The sequence below is a fragment of the Falco rusticolus genome, chromosome W, assembly GCF_015220075.1.
Source record: "Falco rusticolus isolate bFalRus1 chromosome W, bFalRus1.pri, whole genome shotgun sequence".
Lineage (NCBI taxonomy): Eukaryota > Metazoa > Chordata > Aves > Falconiformes > Falconidae > Falco > Falco rusticolus.
The window spans coordinates 4,626,300-4,650,412 of record NC_051209.1 but is presented as its reverse complement, the minus strand read 5'-3'; the positions used below and the strand labels follow the sequence as shown (position 1 = coordinate 4,650,412).

The following is a 24,113-nucleotide window of genomic DNA, read 5'->3' as shown; positions in this document are numbered from 1 at the left end:
TTCCTTTGTGGAGGCACCAGCATAAATATAAGCTATCCTATTTGTATGGTAATTTAGATGGACAGTGGTGCAGCCTTTCATACTCCATGGCATTCCTCTGTTTGGTATTCTGTATGACTTAGGACTGAAAATGGGGCCTGAGAAGATCATCTGGTTTGATGCAAAGACTGGAACAAGGAACAATTTGCTTTATTGCAAGCAATCTGCAGTATAGGAGAGTGTCCAGTGTCTCTGTAGATTTTAGGGCTTTATAATGCTGTGACAGAGAGTCAGGGTCCATGCTCTTTGCTTTTGCCTTCTCTGGCCCATGGCAGCAGAGACTGGTTTAAGGAGAGCAGTGCCAGAATGGCCACATAGCTATACATCTTCCTGGGAAGTCACCACAGCATAATCTCCAATGAGGGCACAAGGAAAACCTGGCTGAAGCAAAGGTCTGAACATGAGACCAGATAGGGAGAGCCAGCCCAATCTGCAGTAAATACATACCGCCAGGCTATCCATCATATTCAATAACAAGCCAACAAACATGCCCCATGGTCATAACCTGCTTAAGGGACTGTGGTGCAGAAGAGTTAGTGTTCAATTTTCTGATAGCCACATGTGCATTGCTTTAATCCATTCAGCCTTCCTGATAATGACCCTACACAGGTAACTACTTTTCCCCACCCTTTATTCCCCTACTTTATCCCCCTATTAAAATATATGAACACAAAGTATAGAGAGGAGAGCCCAAAATATTGCCATTTCATGGCATTGGCCTGTACTGTCATGCCAAAACAGCTATTTGTGCAACCAACAACTCCTGTGTGCAGTGAAAAACACTTGGCTTGAGCTTCTGTCTGTATTTGGAGGAAGCACTGAGTGTAGTTAACATTTAAATTAATTTCCCTCCCTCCCAGGGACCCTAAAGGGTTGTGCTGGAGGCAGATACACATCAAGCAATGTGGGAGAGAAGGATAGAGAATGTCTGAAGAGAGATGCATGAGAGGAGGATGGAGAATGTCTGATCTGGCAGGAGATGAGAGAACAGCTGGGTATTGTGAAGGGAAGTAAGAAAAATAAACATGGTTATCTAGTAGCAAAGAGGTGTTTGCATGCTTGTAGTGATATATAGCTATGTAACTGCATGAATGGTTTCTGCCCTGAGCCTGGTGGTACATACAGATGGAATTTGTATCCGGGCTCAGAGATATAAATATGAGCTTCTCTGTGCAATAAAGTGTCTCTGGTTGCACCACAACCTGAGTCTGGGCCTTCATACGCTACAACACAATGCAAAGGGCTGAGGGCAGTTGCAGGGTTGCAGGGTTGGGGAATACCTCAGGGCACATGGCAGGTAAAAAACAGCAATAGGGGCAATAAAAGGACTTGGCTATGATGCCATGGGGCAGTGGTTATCAGGGAAGGTCTGTCCTTCAGAGGGAAGGTGTTAGCCCTGGGAGATACCATCTCAGCAAGCTTCATTCTGTCTTTGAACATGATAGCAGCATGACGGAGACCTGTGGGACCTGCAGTTTCCCAAGGCTGACCCATGTAAACAGATGCCTTGTTGCTCTAACAGGCACACTGAAATGCTCCGAGCTCCTGAGCAAGGGCTGTGGGAAAGGCTGAGTGTGTGCAGGCCAGCTGGAAGGCACAAAGACTGACCCAGGAGGATAAATGCAATGAAGATGTTGCATGGTACCAATGCTGAACTGCTTTAGAAGAGTGAATATTTAAAGAGACTCAGCCATGTCCTATAGGATTTGGCTTGACCATGGGGTTTCTGTTAGGTTTTGACTACATTCTCCATATTTTTTTTTTAAAAAGGCTCCTTAAGGAATGCTTTTTCCCTTTTATCTTTTCTCCCTACACAGTGTTGTTAGAGCTTTCCTCTCACTCCAGTCAAGTTGCTAACCTCACATCTGAGCTAGCAATGGAGAGGAAAGCAGACACACAAAGGAAGGAGCAAAGACTTGGGGACCTGATGCTTTGTGCTTCTTTAGAAACATTTTGGAAATATTCCCTCTCAGCATTACTAGGCAATGAGAAGGGGAGCGGAACTAAATTGAGAAATACTCTCTTCCTAGAGGAGCTGGCAAGTTAACCAGCACTTCTGCACAAGGAGGCAGGGATGCTCAGTAAACAGCACCACTCAGTCCTCTTTCTGTGGCCTGGAGCCAGGGTGGCAGTGCCCTGTTTTAGGGAGGGGGGGAAAACACAGCTTTAATGGTTGCCCACAGCCAGCTAGTGAATAATAAAGCCCAGGAGTCCTGCGTGCCTGCTCTTTTGCTCATGCTGTGGATGACACCATGCCTTGCACTGCACAGAGTGAAACCCCACAATTAAGTAAGTGTCCTAATCATGGAGAGGACTTTTTAAAGACTCAACTCACTACATGAAGATTTCAGATGGGGGATCTGTCCTTCGGGTTAGTGCTCAGGCTCTGTCTTGTGACAGAGGAATTCTGATGGGAAGCTCAGAATTGCCCTCGCTTTCTCCTTTCCCCAGGCTCTAAAGCAAGTGCTGATGCAAGGCAGGTGGTCCTTCCTCCTAGCAGAGCAGGAAAACACACAGTCGTGCCTGTGGCAAAAGATTTCATCTCTGAGAAAAATGCCAGCCTATCCATCACCCGAGTCCTGTGTATGCTGGAGCCAGTAGTGTAAGATTGGCCAGGGAGAGGACATGTTTCCTAATTCCAGAAATAATTTTGCATTCAAAGCAATCTGCTGGTGAACTGGCAATTCAATCCAGCCACCTAATGTAATGCTAGGTTTCCCAACTATTCCAGCACCAAATAAACACAATTGCTCCTGATGTGGGACATCTCTAACACAGACCAAGCCTGGTTCACAAGTGGGCAAAGATGGGATAAACAGTAATTTCCTCTCATGGGTTTTTTTCAGCTGAAGCTGTTCATAATCCTGCTGTTGCTGAACCTCCCCCTAAAGTCTGACACCATCACAGAGATGCCTTCAGCATTAACAAATCTCTCCCACAGGCACCAAGAGATGCAGTATTAAGAGAATATTAAAAGCCAAGCTCTGTAAAAATGTGTTTTCTGCAACTAGCTTTTCTGGCACTGACCTTCAGACTGCACAGTTCTAGTCATGCCTTTTGCAGGACTCATTTTTTCTTAGCTGAACAAATTTTAAGATTTTTGGAAGTAGAAGATGAATGAAGTATAGGCTGAAGTCAGTATACGTGACTGGACTGAACTCAGAAGTATGGTATTCTTAGGCAAGGACTGAATCCCTGAAGAGCATGGATGGATTGCAGATTGAATCTGATGTGTTTGGTGATCATTTAATGTGGAACTAAGGATAGATTTCATTGGATATATGACACAACAGTTTTAGCTAGTACTGACTCACGGTGAAATGCCACTTATTTATCCTCTTCACAAGTGAATGAATTGTGTCATGCTAGTTCTGGCTAGCCTTGCCATAAGAAAGATGCCCTGCTCCATTCCCATTCCTGTGCCCTGGTTATGGGATAATTTTGGTTCTGCAAATGAATTAGGTTTAATGAATGAATTAAGAACTGACCTCCTCCCACAGGTAAAACCCTCTGACACCTCAGACTCACTCCTGATCTTATAGATGGATTGGTTTCGGTGGATAGAAGTAACTGCAGCCCCATCTAACCCTTCCCATTCTGGAACATACACCTTACAAAAAAACCATCTCCAGTGCCGACACAAACCAAGGAGGCATCTCTGGACCCTCCCGCGTTTGCTCTCCAGACCAGTCAGTTCTGCCAGGCACTGTCTGGCACTATGAGCAACTTCTCTTTTGTTTAACCATAGTTTAAAATAACTTATTAACCAATCATAAAATGAACTTTTTGGCTTCTCCTGGCTCCATGAACACAAAGAGGTGCATGTCCTACCATAGGAGGAAGCAATGGCTGTTAAGTTTTACAGTTATAGTGGAAAGCACTGATCACAGCCTGCTGGCCTCACTACTGGATGTGACAGGCAGTGGAGGAGGTGGCTTGGCAACACATGCAGGTAGGGTTGACCGATTTAGGGGGGATTAGGTCGAGGTCCTCATCATCTGGGATCTCATCTAACCGGTACCCATCCTTTAGCAGCTGGATGTTCAAGTCTTGGTTGATCTGCTACAGACAAAGAGACAAACAGTCAAACACTTGAGACTTCTTCCTTCTGATGGTCAGAAGAGGAAGGAGGTCCCTTATTCTGGAAAATATTTCTCTGTCATTAGCAGCTGCTCCATCAATGAAAGAGTCTCAGTTTTTGACCACAAGTGAGGGCTGCCTTCTGTTGTTCTAACTTCTTCCAGAATAGGAATATCTAGAGTGAGATATTCCAGAGTAGCAAGTTGATACACAATTTTATTCTGGAATAATCTTTTTATGAAGATGATTACTCATTTAAAGTAATGTAATAATAATGATAATAAACTGACTGGCAGCTGGGCAGCCCCTCCTCTCAGCCTGGAACACCATAGCAGTTAAAAGGTGGCAAAGCCTCTTGGCTTTTTGTAATCTTGAATTCAAGTGCTGTCTAGCCATATCTGGGTGAACACTTCATTAGGGCCCAGAGATGGCCCAGATCATTCGATCTGGTCCCTGCTCTTGGCCATTTCTCTGAGTTTCAGAGGGTTTTTGCCCAAGGAAGGAATACAAGGGGGAAGAGTTCACAGTGGCTTGTGTGCAGAATGGCTGCTCAGCACCCTGGATGTAAAATCAGATCCCACAGAAGCAGTAGCAAGAGTCTGAACAACTAATTCACAAGAGATCTTTGGAATATATTCAGAAACAATGCAGAGTGATTAACAAGCCTGAACTTCCCTGCCTTTTCTCTTCAAAAGGGCAAGAGTTCATATCTGAAAGTCCTCCCTGGAATTTCTGGTGCTCCAAGTAAACACGCACTGGGTGACCCTGATCCCCACAAGAACTGGAAACCACAGCACATCCTCAGATCCTTTATTTGTGTCCTTGGAAAGTAGATGGTTGCTTGTCTGCCATGACAGACAAGTTGATGCTTTTGCACCACATGGGCCAACACTGCAAGACTGAGCAGAACTGGGAAAAGCTTGAGTGAAGCCAAAGGTATCTGTGAAAACAGACGATGGGCAGATCTGTGTCTGTGCCATGGAAGTGTGGGGAGGGAGCCAACTGGATCATTAGGGAAGAAAGAAACATGACACAGTTTCTGCCATGCCCCCTTCCAGGCTCACAGAGTCTACACCACTGGTAAATTCCTTGTGGGGATGTTTCTGGCAGCACAAGGTCACTCTAAGTCATTTCTGGCTGCTCTACCATTAGCATTTATGGCAAGGATGGCAGGAAAGAGTATAACTCACCTCAGCTGATGAGTATCCCGAGGAGGAATATCTGGACATGTCAAAGTCATCATCACTGCAGGGAAGGACAAGATACAGCAAAAAAGGAAACAACAGTTAGAGACCTGTATTCCCTGGTTAGCCCTATCTTTCTTGTGCTGTGAAGCTGTACTTAAAGCACAGAGAAGTTACATCAAGGGAGTCTGGAGAGCAACTTTCATCTGTGACCCTCAGACCTTTCCATCAAAGTGCTCTTTAAGCATGTCTCTTCCTACTTGTTTACACACACAGACTCATTATGGCATATGCCAAAGGGCACAGCAAGGAAGAGTGCTAGTGGCCTGCAAGAGCAGTTTCAGAGGAATTAGCTTCAGTGTTGCACTCTGGCATGAAAACTTGCTCGCATCATAATATGTATCATCTTATTAACACTGCATACCTGTCCGTATCCAGGGCTACCAGTGGTTTTTCATCTGGACTCTGATCTAATGATGAATAGCCCTTATTGGGAACGACGAGCCTGAAATAATTAAATGTTGTCCATTAACCGCACAGTAAAGCTCAGCATCACACATAATCTAGAGCAAAGCCATATGACAGGCTTTCCTCATTTCGCTTCCTTGTAAGTCCTCCCTTATTGGTGAAGACATTTAAATGGGTGCAATTCAGAGGAAGTGGGCTGTGTCTCTGGGTTGTCCAGAGCAGTTTCACAGGGATGAACACTGGACATGCCTTGGGTACACACTCCTCCCTGGAAGAAAAAAACAGTTGGGACACTCCACATTTCATTCTGGTGACCCTGTTCAGCTAGCACTGCTTGTTCCATAAGATTGCTCATTTTTGTGTTGCTTTTTTTTCCCTAGCAATGAGTACATAACACTAGCAATAAGTAAATGGGAGAAGGAGGCTAGGGGAAGGCAGAGGCTTGGTGCTCCTACTATTCCTACTATATAAGATATTTGGTCTTTCTGCATGAGTACCTACCCAGCCCCCACAACACAGCACTTTTGATGTCTCACTCCTAAATTTAGTAATATGAGAAATATGAGCTGGTAGGTGCAGCGTAAGAGCCCGGTCAGACTAGCACTTTAAAAATCCCATTATTTTATAACGACTTTCACTTCATCAGAAGTATTACAAAGGCTGACAATGACTTTGCACCTTTAATCGCCTGAGAGAGTTTGTGCAATGGAATACAGGCTTCAGAGATTCCAGGATAAGGAAAATACATTAATTCAATGGTATCCAGTTCACAACAGAGTTCTTTCATTCACAAAACTGCACAAAGACTTTGGCTCATATTTAAAATAAGATCAACCAAACCAAGCAAATGGAAGAAGATTCTACATTCAGCAGGTGGGAACAGTAAGAGTGATGAAAATCTCCTCATTCAATGGGTTACCTCAGGTTTTCTCCCAAATGAAGAACTGGTCTTTAACAACACACAATGATGAAGAATGATGCTTCACTAAGAGTTTAGAAAATATAAATCTAAAGACAGCAAATTGACCATGAGCCAGCAGTGTGCCCTTGTGGCCATGAAGGCCAATGGAATCCTGGGGTGCATTAGGAGAGGCATGGCCAGTAGGACAAAGGAGGTTATCCTCTCCCTCTATTCTGCCCTGGTGAGGCCACATCTGGAGCGCTGTGTCCAGTTCTGGGCTCCCCACTTCAAGAGAGACAGGGAACTACTGGAGGGGGTCCAGTGGAGGGCTACAAAGAGGATTAGGGGACTGAAGCATCTCCCTTATGAGGAAAGGCTGAGAGAGCTGGGCCTGTTTAGCCTTGAGAAGAAAAGTCTGAGAGGGGATCTTATCAATGCATAGAAATATCTTAAGGGCTAGTGTCAAGAGGATGGGGCCAGATGCTTTTCAGTGGTGCCCAGTGACAGGACAAGGGTCAACAGGCACAAAGTGTACCACAGAAAGTTCCATCTGAATATGAGGAAGAACTTCTTTACCTTGAGGGTGACAGACCACTGGAACAGGCTGCCCAGAGAGGTCATGGAGTCTCCTTCTCTGGACACATTCCAAACCCGCCTGAACATGATTCTGTGCAACCTGCTCTAGGTGAACCTGCTTTAGCAGGGGGTTGCATTAGATGAACTCCAGAGGTCCCTTCCAACCCTGACCATTCTGTGATTCTGTGAAAGACGATAATCCATCTCATCCATGCTCCAACTGCACTCTAACCACCTGCAACGTTCTTCTGCTTCTGCTCAGAAAATTTCAGGAAACCCTTACAATTTTAGCAGTACAAAGGCCTGCAGGTGCAGGGACAGTAAAATATATCAAATGTTATCACAAAGCAGATGTATAGGCTCATGACTAGTTGTATTTTCTTATTGTGTTCATTGAAACACAAGATTAAAGACATTAATTTAAAAACTGATGCAGAATTTCCAACCTGCAGCACTAGGGAACTGGAGAAAATGGGATCCACTTGCAAAATTCAATACCTCTTCCCATAGCACTGAGATGATGCTCCTAAAGCATGTAGGAAGGAAGTCAAGAATCAGGATGTCTGGAACTAAAACTGAAGCTGTGATCTGGCAGCAGCAGCTTGCTCACACACATATCATAAATACTGACTTCCATGCTTGCTCTCGTTTTCAAGTCAGTGCTCCATATATACTCGCTGATGGTTGTTACTATATCATGAGTGAACAAAGCACTATCAGGGGATCTAGGAGAAGAGCCCTTTGTGGTGCTATTTAATCGATTTTAAAAAAATCACTACATCTTTTTCTTGAGAAATGTCTTTTTTCTTAATAACACAGAATTTCAATTTTTCTGCAACAGACAAAAACTGTGATAATGTCTTTGCCCCTGATCTAAATCTTTCCCTTGCATCCTGATTGTCCTTATTTTTGCTTCCCACTGTCCTTGGAACAAAGCCAGATTGTAGTCATAGCTGCTTTCATCTGCAAGTGTCCTAGTATGAGCTTCTCATCTCAGTGTTTTTGCTCACTTAACATGAAATATGACAAAATCTGAGTTTAGGTTATCCTCAGATTGGGCTACAATATCTGGCTGTGTGGAAGTGGTGTGGATGGTGGTGTAGGCTCTGCCTGTGCTCATAGTGAGTATGCCAGCATCACCCCAACCTTGTTCACATTTTATTTGCTCTTAGGGAGACTGAGCATGTTATGGATTCAGATCCTTTCACCTCTAAGGCTAGCTGTGCACTTGCCCCAGAAGACTGAATAGTAAAGGCAACCTGGTACTAGAGGCTGGATGTCAGAAATTCATACAGATAATACAGAACAGAAGCCTTGTGGAAGAAGGAGGAGGTGGAGTAGAGACTAGGAGAGGCAATGTGGTTTGCCTGAATGAAGGAAAACATATTTGATGAGGAGAAGAGCAGAACTGTTAAAAAAGTGGAAATGGCTTTAGCTTATTCTCATCTGCAGAGACCAGAGGAAATCAACAGTTCAGACTTAAAGAGCTATCATAACCTGGATGTTTTGCAGTGCATGTCACAGAAGTATCTCCCATTGTACTGCAGCCATTATCTTATGAAGAGAAGCTGCTTGAACAAGCTTGTGGCATTTCTGCCTTCCCAGGGTTGCCCTATCTGTGGCAAGACAGACCAAAGCATTCTGAGGGCTGTGCTTTTGTGGTGCTACTTGGTTCCCAGAAAGCCAAGGGAGCTGGGAGACGAAGAGACACGGGCTAGTGAGATCCTGTGCCAAACACCTCCCAGCCATATGGGAACAAAGGAGCTTGGCTACATCTGCTATTAAAGCAATGGCTGCAAATCTCTGTTTTGCAGATCTCAAGGGTTGATTCTAAAAGCTGTGTGAAAAGTAACTAAGAAAAGCAAGTCTACTTGCAGCAGGCTTTGCTTGGCTGTGGAGGCATCCACATGTCCTCTGAACAGTGCTCAGCTGTCCACAAATGGAATAAAACTGAGCTGGCTGTTCAAAAGCTTTTGTTGATGGGTGTCACTGTTCTACCCTTCCCCACCCAAATCGCTCTTCTTTCCATCGGCAGCTTGGAAACAGCAGCCTCTCCAAGCAGAAGTCACTAATTTTACAGGTAGGCACCTGTACTTATCCCATCTTCTCTATCTCCCCCCACTAACTTCAGTGTTTCTACATTTCTAAAGCAGCAAATCTGCTACCATTCCTCTTGGGAAGCTAGGGTGCAGCCCATTGCCAAAAGAAACCAAGTTTTTCTAGTTTGTATTTGGAAGACAAGGAGAAACATGGAAAAACCAGCTGAGAGCATCTGCTGAATTTCTTGCTGCCACTAAGGGCCTGGCTCCTTTATATGGTCTCAACAACCACAGAGCAGTGAGCAATGCAGTATATTCCAACAACATCACAGGGGCTTACAAATAAAACTTGACAAAGTCCTGGCATGATTTATGACTATTGTGGGTTTGGGGAAATTAATGTGAATAAGAAAGCTCATCTGTCAGATGTGTTGCATGCAGAGAGGCTCTGACCTACACCTGTTCTACTTAATATATGTTAATCCATGCAACTTTCTCATTCATCAATAAACACCCAGCATTCATGCAGATTCTGCTGTCATTCTAAGTGAGGTCCACCACTAAAAACTGCCACCTTTCTAGTAGCATGTAAAGTATACAATCCTGTGGACTCAGGGGGGTTCCTTCCTCCTGAATGCAGGTAAGTGATACACTGGTGTACTGAAGCTTACATGGAAAAAATAGAAATACTCTAAAAGAAAGTATTCAGCCAAGAACATTTTTTTTTTTTACAGTGGTTTGTAGCACTGTCTGATACTGTCACACAGAGATGTGCCAAAGCAGCTCCAGCAAAGTATGACCATGCTGTTCAAAGTGCAGAGGTGTATAGCAAATCACACAGAGATGGGTTATTTATTCATAAGCCTTTGTTAAGTCAATCAGTATGGGGAAAGGGTCATAATCAAAAAGGAACAGGGGAACTACTGGGATAAAAGCAGTCAAGGCAGAACTAAGCTCTAAATCAGTTTGCATTACATGAAGCAGCATCATACACTCTCCTGCTGGCAGGATTATGTGCTATGCGAGACTACCTAGAACATGAAAGGCAGCCATATCAAACCCCTGATTTTGACTAGGCTGGGCTGCCTCTGCCTCCTTCAGGCTGCACTGTCACCAGTCCTGAGCCCAGCTGTCCCCGTATCTCCCCAGGGGACAGGATGTAACACAGCATAGACCATCTGGGTCTGCCAGCTCCAGGAAGAGCCATCACTGCTCTTGCAGCATGTTTGGCAGTAGGTGAATAGCAATGAACATCATCCTTGCCCATCCTAAGGTCATTAGGAATTGCAGCTTAGAGCACAGCCGAGTGCTTTTCTAGTCCTTTACCTTGTTCGTGCCATCATGTTGTTCTTCTTGGGCTGCTGATTAACTGGGCTTCCCATGTTGCCATTCTTCAGGGAGCCCTTCTGAGCCAACTCCCTCTGCTTCTCTGCATATGGGATACAAAGGGGAAAAGCAAAATTAGGGCAACAGCCTGGCTGGCCAACATACAGCTGCAGAAACCCAGATTTGATAGCAGCAAAAGGCATAGCAGAATTAATAGCAAAGGACATGAGCTCTCCATCTCCCAAGCAGGATACTGCAAAGGCCAGATGAGCTGTGTCCCATTGCCTCCAAGGTCACCAGGGGCTAAAGCTAACATACCCTGACTCACAGCAGCTTGTTGACAACACCATACTAAGATGATCATGGAGCTTCTGGATGAGAACCAGCTGGGGCAGAGCAAGGGAGAAACCTTGCCTCTATCTGCACCTGGTTGCTGCATGAACTCTAAGACTGTGCTTTATGCTGGGCAAGGGAATTTATCCTTTTACTTTTTCTACTCCTACTGAGGGGCCCAGTAGGGATAGAAGAGTGCCTCCATCAAAGCAGCACCGCCATTTAGTGTTAGTCCAGCCTAGATTGACACCGGGCCTGAGTTACCACCATTTCCCTGAATGGCAATTCAACAGACTAACACACCCCACAGCAGAAAATGTTGCTGCCTCCCTGCTTCTTTTCCTGGCAACCTGTGATGTCCCCCATGTGTCCTTCTCTTTTATCTCTCATTGATTCTTGGGAGTTTGCTTTCTTTATTAAAAAAAAATGAAATATTTTGCAGACATATTTTAAAATATGATATTGTTTGCTTAAATTTTCAGAGCATGTTCTACTCACTGATGAAATGTACCTTAAAACTTGGACAGTACATTGAGCTTTCTTTGTGTATTCAGTGCAAGAGGGGATTTAAATTAGCTTCTCATTTAGGAGAGACTATTTCTCTTAACAACTTCTCACCACAGGATCACAACTAGAATTCAGGTCCAAAAGCTAAGCCTTCGGCAGGTATGCAGTGTTGTGCTGTATTAATACGTCCCTGCCTCCAGTAGGGATAGGAACCCATGTATGATGGGTTATCATATAAACTGATATTCAGTTTTCTGATTCAGTCCTTCCTTGTTTCTTGTGGGAAATCAATTGGGTTGAGTTAGCAATTAGCCACAAAAGTTGAGCTAACTACCCCAATCTCATCCTGCAATGACAGGCAAGGCTTGTAGGGAAAAGCTGAGCATGGGCCCAGTAAAGCAGGAAAGGGCCTGGTTAAAAACATTCTCCAGCGTGTGAGAAAATGTTGGGAACTATTTTTGTGCCATGCCTGAATAATAGGGGGTTACCAAACTGCTGGCCGGGGAACCTGAATAATGAATTTGTTTTGCTTCTGCTTCCCTTGTAGTGTGTGGAATGTGCTGATATATTTTTTTTCTCTTGCAGATTTTATACCCCTTGGAGAGAAAAGTGCCTTTTCCCACTTGTCTTTGGAAAGTGGTGTGCCTACCAGTGTGTGTAAGTGCAAGATGGGCCACCTCTGTCCTTTCCACACAGGTAAAAGCAGGGGGACACATGTCCAAGGCCACCTTTTTTGAGGGACAAATAAGCAGCAGAGATGCCTAGAGACTGTGGTGATGAGTGTGGCTGAGGAACTTGCAGAGAAGAGTACATACTCATACAAACCATGCCCAGCCCTGCTCCTGCCAATGGCAGAGGTGAATAAATGCTCATTGAACTTGGCAGGAAAAGGATCAGTCTAATAACTCTCTCTGGCATGAGCAACAAAGAGACTGATACAGGATCGAAGTCAAAACCTTAAATCAGAGTAATTTCTCAGGACTGGAACTTGTAAATGCATTGGTTATTTTTGTCTCCAGAATAAAAGGCTGGTATTTTTGCAGGCCATGTGAATTTTTCTATTCAGACACAGAGGGATAAAGCAGGGTTTAATGGAGGCAGATATTTACAACTCTAAATATAAAACAACTTGCACCCATCTACACCAGAAGCTCCAGCACCGACTACAAATACATAGCACTGAGACAAGCTGCCAATACTTTAAGAGCCTGTATAATTCACAAAAGGCACCTGACTCAGAAACAAGGTTACAGGTTTCAGTTTCTGTCAAGACAGTTAAGGCCTGTCTGAGCCTTTTAAATGGACTGGTGCTCTCTGCTTTCTATTGAATGCTTGGTACAAGCACTAACGCTCTTCTCCAACTCAGATTACTCATTTGGTCAATGAATCTGGACTTTTGCTAATTGTCTTTTTTCTCCAATATGTCTCCCTATGACTATTTCTATACTCTTACTGATAGCTATTGCAATGTGTGGGTCCGAACAATACAAGATTTCCTATTTAACTCCTTCTTTCACTTATTTAGTGGCTTGGAGTGAACATTCCCAAAGCAATGTAAGTGCAGTAGGAACATCCATGCCTGCGTCCCCAGCCAAATTTCTTAAGCATGAATCAATAGTTCAGCTCCTTCTTGGATGCTATGAATCCTGAGTCCCTGGTGGCCAAAAAGCAAGGGCTAGCAGGAGTAATGGGAAGTCTACCCAGCCCTGGGGTGTTAGGACAAGCTCCTAGAAGATGGTGGAGATGCGCATGAGTCACTTCAGGGTTCGAAGCTTTCTGACCCTTACAAGTATTATGAACAAGTGCTACTTCCACCATCATCCAAAGGAGCTGTTTGTGTGCCAATCTCCTGAAGTAATACTGGTCTATAAGATCCAGCACACCAACCATCAGGTTCAACAGAATGGGGGAATGAAGTTTTCAGTGCCCATTTTCTGCTCAGTGCTTCCTCCTGGCTGTCCTGCTTTCAGCTGGGATAGAGTTAATTTTCTTAGTAGCTGGTACAGTGACGTGTTTTAGATTTGGTGTGAAAATAATGTTCATAACACACATTTGGTTTTAGTTGTTGATAGATAATGTTTATACTGTCAAGGACTTCTCAGTTTCTTAGGCCTTGCCAGCAAGAAGGCTGGAGGGGCACAGGAAATTGGGAGGGGAAACAGCCAGGACAGCTGACCCGAACTAGCCAAAGGGATATTCCATACCATATAACATCATGCCGAGTATATAAACTGGGGGAAGAAGAAGGAAGGGAGGGACATTTGGTGTTATGGCATTTGTCTTCCCAAGTAACCGTTATGCATGATGGAGCCCTGCTTTCCTGGAGAAGGCCGAACACCTGCCTGCCCATGGGAAGTAGTGAATGAATTCTTTGCTTTGTTTTGCTTGCATGCACAGCTTTTGCTTTACCTATTAAACTGTCTTTATCTCAACCCAGGAGTTTTCTCACTTTTACTCTTCCAATTGTCTCCCCCATCCCACTGTGGGAGGGAGTGACTGAGTGGCTATGTGGTACTGTTGTGGCTTAAACCCCAGCCGGCAACCAAGCCCCACCCAGCCGCTTGCTCACTGCCCCCCACCCAGAGGGATGGGAAGTAGGATCAGAAAGGAATGTAAAACTCAAGGGTTGAGATAAGAATAATTTAATAGGTAAAGCAAAAGCTGCGCATGCAAGCAAAGCAAAGGAAAGAATTCATTCCCCACTTCCAATGGGCAGGCAGGTGTCCGGCCATCCCCAGGAAAGAAGGGCTCCATCACACGTAACAGTTACTCAGGATGACAAATGCCATAATGCCATTTGTCCCTCCCTTCTTTTTTCCCCCAGTTTATATACTCAGCATGACGTCATATGGCATGGAATACCTCTTTGGCTAGCTTGGGTCAGCTGTCCTGGCTGTGTCCCCTCCCAATTTCCTGTGCCCCTCCAGCCTTCTTGCTGGCAGGGCCCAAGAAACTGAAAAGTCCTTGACTTAGTATAAACATCACCCAGCAAGAACTAAAAACATCAGTGTCCTATCAACATTGTTCTCACATCACAGCCAAAACACAGTACTGTAATAGCTACTAAGAAGAAAGTTAACTCCATCCCAGCTGAAACTAGGACAGGTACTTAGTTGCCAGCCAGGGTTAAACCACGACACTGGTGTAGCAGGTGGAGTTTGTGAACTCCATTCCTAGGAGCTCTTTCCCAGGCTTCCAGCTCTTTTGGTTTTAGCCCCCAGAAGTTTCTTTGAAGGCCCGGGCCCCAAACTCTAAGTACCTAGGTTCTTTCTAGAAATGTGACTGATTTAGGCACTTCTGAAGATGTTACTTTTTAGGGTCCAACATTTTAACAAAAATCTGTAATTTCACAAATTTAGGTAGTTCCCATAGAAGCTGCGATCAAACACATAAACCAGCACAGTAAAGAAAAGATGAGAGAAGGAACCATAACCTAGCCTCGATACATAAATAGCATTTTTCTTGAAAACCTGCCCCATATTGGCTGATGCTATACCCAAATAAGCATGAATCCCAAGATCACAACCCTCCACTGACTGAGCTGTGCTAACTTTTGTGTGAAACCTGGGAACTATGCACCTGGGCAATTCTCAGGGTATGAAAAGCTAAGACTCCTTCTGAGTCATCTCAGACTCTCCACTATGGTAGTCAAGTATTTTTCACTGGAATTAGATGAGACCTGTATTCCTGCATGTCTCCCCAAGCCTCAAGGCCACTGCTTATTGGGGGCATGGTTCCACCAGAGACGATAGGCATAGTTTGTCCTCAGCACTTGGCAGTTTCCGGTGCTGGCTATGAAAAGGTTCTCCATGCCCAGGACTGCCTATGCTGCCTGCAGCATTCCAGTATGTGCATTGAACTTCCAGGAAGGCAATACAGCTTGATGAAAAATCAATGTCTGTTGCAGAATGGACGAAAGAGAACGGCCACGGTTCCATAGAAGGACTGTGTGATACAGCTTTTTGACATAAGTCTGGAGTGAACCAAGCTAGGCCGCAGCGAGAAATTACCAGACTTGCTAGAAATGGAAAATTACCAGGCTTGCTAATAAGGGAAGAGAGATAAGGTTATGCTGACCTTGTAAATAACTTTGAGGAATTCACATAGATAAGAGAGAAAAAAAAATATATGTAGTTAGCTATCCGCAGAAACCGCAAATAGGAGGATGTATGAAAGTGTAATCCTTTAGAGCTTAGCCAATCAGCAGATGATTTGTAGGCATAATTAACTGGAACTGTATATAAGACATAATCGCGCCGTAATAAATCGAAGCTTGCTTTATCACTCATATTGAGTCGGCCGCGTGCTTCCCCTCGCTCGTCAAAGTGGCGCCCGAACAGGGACCCCCAATCCCTGTTCTTCACCGGACAGCGAGGACGGAGAAGCACTGGTAGCAGCGACCAGGGAGCAAAGATCGACTGATGCTGGCATTGTGCCCGATCCGTGCTTGAACCAACGTTAATCAAGGAAAGGTTCGCCGTCTGTGAGTGACTACCCAGGGAAAAGGCTGCATCTTAATCAAGGAAAAGAACTGTTTAAAGCGCGCTATGGAAAAAGAGGTAGCACTCGCTCTTTTACAATGCTTTTTAGAAAAGCGGGGAGTAGGCCCTTTAAAAGATCTGGCCGGGTTAATTGCATTAGGTAGAGCAAAAGGATATTTTGCAGATCCTGAGCATATGTTTGAAGTAGAAGAATGGCGTAATTATGGGGATTGTTTATGGGATTCAGTAATTGATGATGATAAAGCTGCTAAGAAATTAATGAAACCTTGGAGAGAAGTTATTAATTGTTTAAAAAGATATAAAGTTGAAAAACAAATGGCAGCAGCTGCTTCCAGCCGACTCGAACGGTCTGACCCGGCTGCTGGGCGTCTTACGGCAGGAGGTGATTATTTTACCCCCCCTGCCTCGGGAATCCCTGTTCCTGTTGTTCGCCGACCCTCAGACCATCCTCCTCCCCCTCCTCCTCCGGAAGAAAAAGCTTGTCCCTCGGCACCACCTCAAGAGGAGGTGCAGGGAGAATCACAAGAAAGTGAAACTGAGGAGGAGACAAGTGACAAAAATGAGGGGGCAGACGATGGGAAGTTAAAAACTGATTCAGCTAATAAAACTTTTAAACCGCCTTGCCTTCACCCGCAGCCACGACTAATTCGAGTTGGTTGGGACAAAATAGTCCGAGAAGCGATGGAACAAAAAGACTTTGATGTCGTAGCTCAAATTAATCATCAAGCCTATCCAGTAATTTACACTGTTGATAATGCAGGAGTAATGACAGGAGAACATCATACTTTAGACTGGAAAATATTAAATCAGTTACGGAGTACAGTTAATGAGTCAGGTTTACATGGCGAACCTGCAAGGCAAATGTTAAACTATATTTGGAGTAGCGGAATGCTTTGTCCAGAAGACATTAAAAATATAATGAGACTCATTTTGAAACAATCACAACAGTTGTTATGGCAAGCCCATTGGCAGAAACTTTGTGAACTGTCTGTACATATGCCTCGCGCACCGAATGATCGTTTAGCGGGTTTAACAGTAGAACAATTGATGGGGACCGGGCCCTTTGCTTCTGTAGAAATGCAGATGCAATCTGGCCCAGATGTTTTATTAGAGTCTATGAGGCTAGCACGAGAAGCCTTACAAAAAGTCAAAACTACACCGGCTACACCCTCATATATGTCAGTCAAACAAGGAAGGGATGAATCTTTTGCCTCTTTTGTAGATAGGGTTACAGATGCTATTAATCGTGCAGATATGGCTGACTTTATGAAAGGACCTTTGTTAAGACAATGTGTGCTGGAAAATTGTAACTCTTATACAAAAGGCATTTTAGTTACTCTTCCTCTGGATGCCTCTATTGAAACCATGTTAGAGCGAATGAGCAGAGTTCCTGTAGGAGCCCAAGCTCTGTTAGTTGAAGCGCTTAAAGCGGTAGGGGACAATTTAGTTAAGGCTCAGCAGCAAGCATTTGCAGCCCTCACTCCACTGAAACCTCCGGATGAACGTCGAGACAGAATACACCATCGAAGGGACTATATATGTTTTCGTTGTGGACGTTCGGGTCATACGCACCGGCAGTGTCGAGAACGCCAAGTATGGTGCCAAAACTGTCAAATAAATAATCATAATACCGCAGCTTGCCGGTGTTCGGGAAACGGGAAGCGGAGCGCCAGGAGTCACGGCGCGCCGACCCCAATAGCGGCTCCAGCAACCTGCATGCCGGTGACTGTCCCCAGCCAGCTCCCCAACCAACAACCAACACCTCCCGCCTTCAACCAGCCACAAATTTACGACCAGCAACCCGAGGGAGCCTCGGATTGGATCTGGCAACAGCAATAGACATTACTCTACTTGATAATCGTCCACAGAAAGTTGCCACAGGAATCAAAGGACCTATAATGATAAACGGACAACCTCATGGAGCTTTACTGCTGGGTCGTTCTTCCAGTGGCCTCAAGGGACTCTTTGTTTTACCAGGACTTATTGATTGTGACTATAAAGGAGAAATTTTTATAATTGTTCAAACAAGTTTTCCACCTATATATATTCCTAAAGGTAGTCGCATTGCTCAATTAATACCACTCCAACACTTAACTCACCAAATGTCTGCAGTCTCCAATCACGATCGCGGGACAGATGGTTTTGGATCCACAGGAGGCTTAGCGATGTTGACTGTACCTATGAACCGACGACCACTCGCCCAAATTATTCTTGTACATGGGACTGATAAAAAACACATGACTGCACTTTTGGACACTGGTGCCGATATCACAATCATCGCACGTGGTCAGTGGCCTTCTTATTGGCCACTGCAACACGTCCCTGGAGGAGTTGAAGGAGTAGGGGGAATAGTGCCTGTTCAGCGCAGTCAACAAAGAATACAAATCATCATAGATGGAAAAACAGCGATACTACATGTTACTGTTATGCCCTTACCTAGTGGAGTGAATGCACTCATCGGAAGAGATGTGTTGAATCAATTAGGAGTACTACTTACTACAAATTCACCTTTTTAGGAACGGTCACTGCCAATTGGACTTTCCCGATTCCTTTGAAATGGCTAACAGAAGAGCCTGTTTGGATCGGACAGTGGCCGTTGAAAAAGGAAAGTCTGCAACAAGCACATTTGCTAGTTCAAGACCCGTTAACACAAGGTCATCTTAAACCGTCAACCAGTCCTTGGAATACACCGATATTTGTAATCCAGAAAAAATCAGGAAAATATCGGCTTTTACATGATCTACGAGCAGTGAATCAACAAATGCAAGCAATGGGAGCCTTACAACCGGGTCTTCCTAATCCTGCTATGTTGCCCACCGAATGGCATTTATTAATAATTGACTTAAAAGACTGCTTTTTTACAATTCAGCTACACCCCAATGACACTCAACGATTTGCATTTACATTGCCATCGGTTAACAGAGAGGGACCTGACCAGCGATTTGAATGGACTGTGTTACCACAAGGCATGAAAAATAGCCCTACCCTGTGTCAGCTATTTGTTGATGCTGCTCTCCAACCTATTCGAAAAGCATGGCCTCATGTTATTATTTACCATTATATGGATGATATTCTATTTGCTCAAAAACAGCCTTTCACTGAACAACAGGAGACCTTTTTACAACGACAGTTAGAGACGCAAAATCTTGTCATAGCAACTGAAAAGGTCCAGCGTTCACCCGCATGGAAATATCTTGGCTGGAATATTACTCAGTCACAAGTGAGTCCACAAAAATTAACCATTTGTAAAGATCTGCATACCCTCAATGATGCTCAAAAGTTATTGGGTGACCTCCAATGGCTACGCCCAGTAGCAGGCATCACCAATGATGAACTAGACGTGTTACGACCTTTATTAAAAGGAACAGATCCATCTAATCCTGTTATTGTTTCTAAGGATCAACAAGTTATGATTCAACAACTCAGTGAGCGGGTTGTAGAGCGTGCAGTAGATCGAATTGACCCTGATCTTCCTGTAGACCTCACTGTGTTAAACGGTCCCTCACACTTTATTGGTGCACTTACACAGTGCAAAAAGAAAAAGGGGGAGACTGTGAGAGTATTAGAGTGGATCTTTACCAAAATGCAACCAAAGACTACCATCCAAGAAAAAACGCAAAATTTGGCAGAAATCATTCGAAAAGGAAGAACGCGAATTTTACAAATTACCGGAATGGAGCCAAATGTCGTGTATCTACCAATACGCAGAGAAGACTTGGAGTGGTGGTTGCAGAATTCATCAGCTTTACAGTTAAGTTTATTAAGTGAAGCTCTGGAGATTAAAGTTGAGCCTTTAAAAGCACCTATATTAAAATGGATTAGTAATTATGACTGGTTAAAGCGTCCGAAACGAAGTGAGCGACCCTTAGCGGATGCTATCACAGTTTATACGGATGCAGGGAAACGCTCAAGAAAAGCAGCAGCAACATGGCACGAGAACAATCAATGGCACCACCAAATCCTTCCTGCGAAAGCAGGAGATTCGTTACAAACTTTAGAGCTAGCTGCTGTTGTATGGGTATGTACCCAATGGATACATGCGAGGTTAAACATTGTAACGGACTCGATGTATGTTGCTGGAATCGTAAGCCCAATTGAAGATGCTCGCCTTAAAGAAGTGCAAAGTCAACGGCTGTTTGAACTCCTTAGGCAACTGTTATCAGCAATACAGCAGCGCACGCAACCCTACTGCGTTATACATATTAGAAGTCATAAATGGTCTGAAGGTTTGGGGGAAGGGAATGCGCGCGCTGACCAGCTCGTGTCTGTAGCAGCTCCACTAAGCGAGTTTGTTAAAGCACGAGAATCACACAACACATTTCACCAAAACGCGCGGGGACTGCATCGACAATTTGACATTACAATGGAAGAAGCTAGAGGAATTGTACGAGCTTGTCCTACGTGCAGTCATCATGGACCGGGACTAGGTATCGGGGTGAACCCCAGAGGACTTAAAGCCAGAGAGTTGTGGCAAATGGATGTCACTCACGTTGCTGAATTTGGCAGATTAAAATATGTACACGTTACAATTGATACATATAGTAAATTTGTATGGGCTACAGCACAAACAGGGGATCGAGCACTCCATGTAATACGGCATTTAACAAGTTGTTTTGCTGTCATGGGAGTGCCACAGACAATAAAGACTGATAATGGCCCTGCTTATGTCGGTGAAAAAATGAGACGTTTTTGTCAAGCATGGGGAGTGCGACATATTACAGGTATTTCTCACTCTCCCACGGGACAAGCAATCATTGAAAGAACACATCAGACATTAAAGCAATATTTACAAAAGTTTGAGAAGATTACAGATGTACAAGAGAGACTTGCTAAAGTTCTTTTTGTGTTGAATCATCTATGTATATTTGCAGAACAGCAAGAATCACCTGCATGGTTACATGGGTATCTTAAAACATGTAAAGATGATGTTCCAATGTTTGTTATGTACAGGGATCCTTCAACTGGTTTGTGGAAAGGGCCAGCAGAAGTAAAGTATGCTGGAAGAGGTTATATGTGTGTACTTACCCCCACAGGGCCGCAGTGGATCCCAGCAAAATGGACCAAAGCAGCAGTGACTGATGCTCCAGTAACCAACGTCAACTCGTGATTGATTTATTAATATTGTTTTAGCTATATTTTAAGCATAATGTTGAGAATTGTTGTGTTAATTAATTTTGTTGTCGTAGTTGTAGCTTTTGTGCCTAAATCATTGTTTGATTTGCGAGAAAATGTATGGGTAGAGCTATTAACACAGCCACGTTTTGTGCAAGTTTGTCAACCCCTAGCGTACCCTTTTTAACTTGTTTAGTAGGTGTGCCGTTAAATGACTCAGATTGGATCGCCCTTAACCAGTCTCTTAACCAGATGCCAAAAGTTACCATATTGGCTCGAGGTAATAATATGAGCAGCTTTTTTGAAAAATTTGATAACTGGGATGACAAACTCCCTATTGGTCCTAGCCCTCAAGAAATCGAACTAGTCGATTCACTAAATGCCTCTTATTGTGTATATTTGAATTCTTCCCGGTACCCTTGTGCTGGTGAAGCCTCTAACATGCCTTGTAGTACAACTGCTATCACTCCCGTATATCCAATTAAGAATCAGTTTAATTGGAGTGTTTGGTGTAACCATATCAGTCGAAATCTGTCTAATCCTGCACCTGGAGTATTATATCCTAGGAAATTACCCCCTGGTTTGTTTTTTATTTGTGGTAATAGAGCATGGAATGGAATACCCTCAATGCCTGTAGGTGGTCCATGTACCATCGGTCGTCTGAGTTTAGCCTTACCACATTTTCATCCTAACAAATCAAATCCAGTGAGATGGAGAAGAGACACTTCCAAGATCCTTGGTAACACCTGTGATGATAACGTTCAACTTTGGAACAAATGGGAGGTATTTTTTGCTTCGTTATTTATCCCAGGTGCCGCCGCTGCTCGGGCCCACAAAAATTTAGAAAAGCTGTCTTGCTGGGTGGTTAAACAAGCCAACCTCACCAGCAGAGTTTTATCAGACCTAGCTGATAGTTTAACTATTGTTCAACATGCTGTTTTGCAAAACCGCATGGCCATTGACTTTTTACTATTAGCACATGGACATGGCTGTGAAGATTTTGAAGGCATGTGTTGTATGGACCTTGAAGATAATTCAAGCTCCATACATAAAGAAATCAAACAATTGATGGAACATTCTCAAAAAATTCAACAAGATGTTGGATTTTTTGGCCTTGAAAGCTTAACAAATTGGCTTGGGATAGGAGGCTGGTTAAAAAGACTGTTGCAAAGTGTGTTGCTTATAGTAATAATTGTTATCATTGGATTTATATGTTTAAGCTGTGCTCTCTCTTGTATTCGAAAATTATTTGAGCGTGTAACTGGACCAGTTTTCCTTGTCCAAAAAGAAAAAGGGGGAATTGTTGCAGAATGGACGAAAGAGAACGGCCACGGTTCCATAGAAGGACTGTGTGATACAGCTTTTTGACATAAGTCTGGAGTGAACCAAGCTAGGCCGCAGCGAGAAATTACCAGACTTGCTAGAAATGGAAAATTACCAGGCTTGCTAATAAGGGAAGAGAGATAAGGTTATGCTGACCTTGTAAATAACTTTGAGGAATTCACATAGATAAGAGAGAAAAAAAAATATATGTAGTTAGCTATCCACAGAAACAGCAAATAGGAGGACGTATGAAAGTGTAATCCTTTAGAGCTTAGCCAATCAGCAGATGATTTGTAGGCATAATTAACTGGAACTGTATATAAGACATAATCGCGCCGTAATAAATTGAAGCTTGCTTTATCACTCATATTGAGTCGGCCGCGTGCTTCCCCTCGCTCGTCAAATGTCAGCTCTACAGAACTACCTAATTCTGGGCAACTCTCGGGCACCAGAAGAATGAGGAAGGGTTGTTAACAGGCACTCGCATCAAATATAAAGAAAATGGAACATATAAGAACAAATGAAGAAACATAAGACCATGATTTCCAGCCATTGGTTATTTTGTGTCTGGTGAATTTGCTGTTTGATGATCAATGAAAAGCTAATACAGCAGAAATACAAGGTGAAGGACAGAGACATGGAGATGGGGAAGCTAGAATGAAACAAAACAAGGCTGCTCTCCAGCAGAGAAATCACTAACTGCTGACAGTAAAAGGACAGTATAATAGCAGAGCTCCAATGATGCTCTTTACATGACATTTGCAAGTACTTGAAATAAGTTGTTTAGCTTTCATTTCACTTGGCCCTTCTAATTTTATCATTTTACCTAGAAAAATACTCACACCCATGTGGTTTTTTGTCCTCCTTCCCATGAAGCAGTTACGGGTGACTGAGCACACTGTGAGTACAGATGTGATGGTTTGCAGAGCCAACAGGCAATCATTAGCAATACCAGCAGGGCTGGTACAGTTTGGGGAGAGACAGCTTTACCCAAATCCAGGTTTCTGCTGGCTTTTCACAAATTTTCCAGGCAGACATTTCCTTGAAGAAGCAGGATAGAGCAGAGGAGTCTGGGAGGGCATGAAGCAGCCTGCATCATAGAATCATAGAATGGTTTGGGTTGGAAGGGACCTTAAAGATCATCTAGTTCTAACCTCCCTCCATGGACAGGGACACCTTTCATTAGACCAGGGTACTCAAATCCCCATCCAACCTGGCCTTGAACACTTCCAGGGAGGGGGCATCCACAGCTGCTCTGGGCAACCTGTTTCAGTGTCTCACCACCCTCACAAGACAGAACTTCTTCATAATATCTAATCAAAATCTACCCTCTTTCAGTTTAAAAGCATTACCTCTTGCCTTATCACTACAGGCCCTTGTAAAAAGTCCCTCTCCAGCTTTCTTGTAGGCCCCCTTTAGGTACTGGAAGGCCTCTATAAGGTCTCCCCAGAGCCTTCTCTTCCTGAGACTGAACCGAAGAGGGTCCCCCATGGAGAGTCGGCCAAGTCATGACAATCACACCAATATGGCTACATGCCGTGCTCACTTTATTAAACAAACAGGTCATATTTATAACTTAAATCAACCACTCACGTGACTCTACACACAGGTGATTGGATAAAAGTTTCTGGTCACGCGGGTGTCCGTGTCGCTGATCGGTGAGCATGCTGCAGGCACCTGATCAGAGTGTGCTGATCAGAGTGTGTTGATTTCGCGGTTCCCA

The 24,113-nt window shown here is 43.9% G+C and overlaps 1 protein-coding gene across 3 annotated transcripts; it reads right to left on the bottom strand.

The window, feature by feature from the left end:
* Window positions 1–1,075: 1,075 nt before the first annotated feature.
* On the bottom strand, window positions 1,076–24,108 carry LOC119140872 (protein FAM219A-like). 3 transcript variants are annotated; one of them, XM_037372528.1, is made up of 5 exons: window positions 23,233–24,108; window positions 10,614–10,716; window positions 5,728–5,808; window positions 5,310–5,364; window positions 4,108–5,059 (listed from the first exon to the last, which is right to left on the bottom strand). In XM_037372528.1, the coding sequence occupies exons 2-5, from the start codon at window positions 10,667–10,669 to the stop codon at window positions 4,808–4,810; spliced, it is 444 nt and encodes a 147-aa protein (XP_037228425.1). In that variant the 5' UTR covers window positions 10,670–10,716; window positions 23,233–24,108; the 3' UTR covers window positions 4,108–4,807. The 3 variants fall into 3 exon arrangements, with proteins under 3 accessions (XP_037228423.1, XP_037228424.1, XP_037228425.1); XM_037372526.1 differs by lacking the exons at window positions 4,108–5,059; window positions 23,233–24,108 and adding an exon at window positions 1,076–4,101 and having other exon boundaries at window positions 10,614–10,876; XM_037372527.1 differs by lacking the exons at window positions 4,108–5,059; window positions 23,233–24,108 and adding an exon at window positions 1,076–4,098 and having other exon boundaries at window positions 10,614–10,876.
* Window positions 24,109–24,113: the final 5 nt, after the last annotated feature.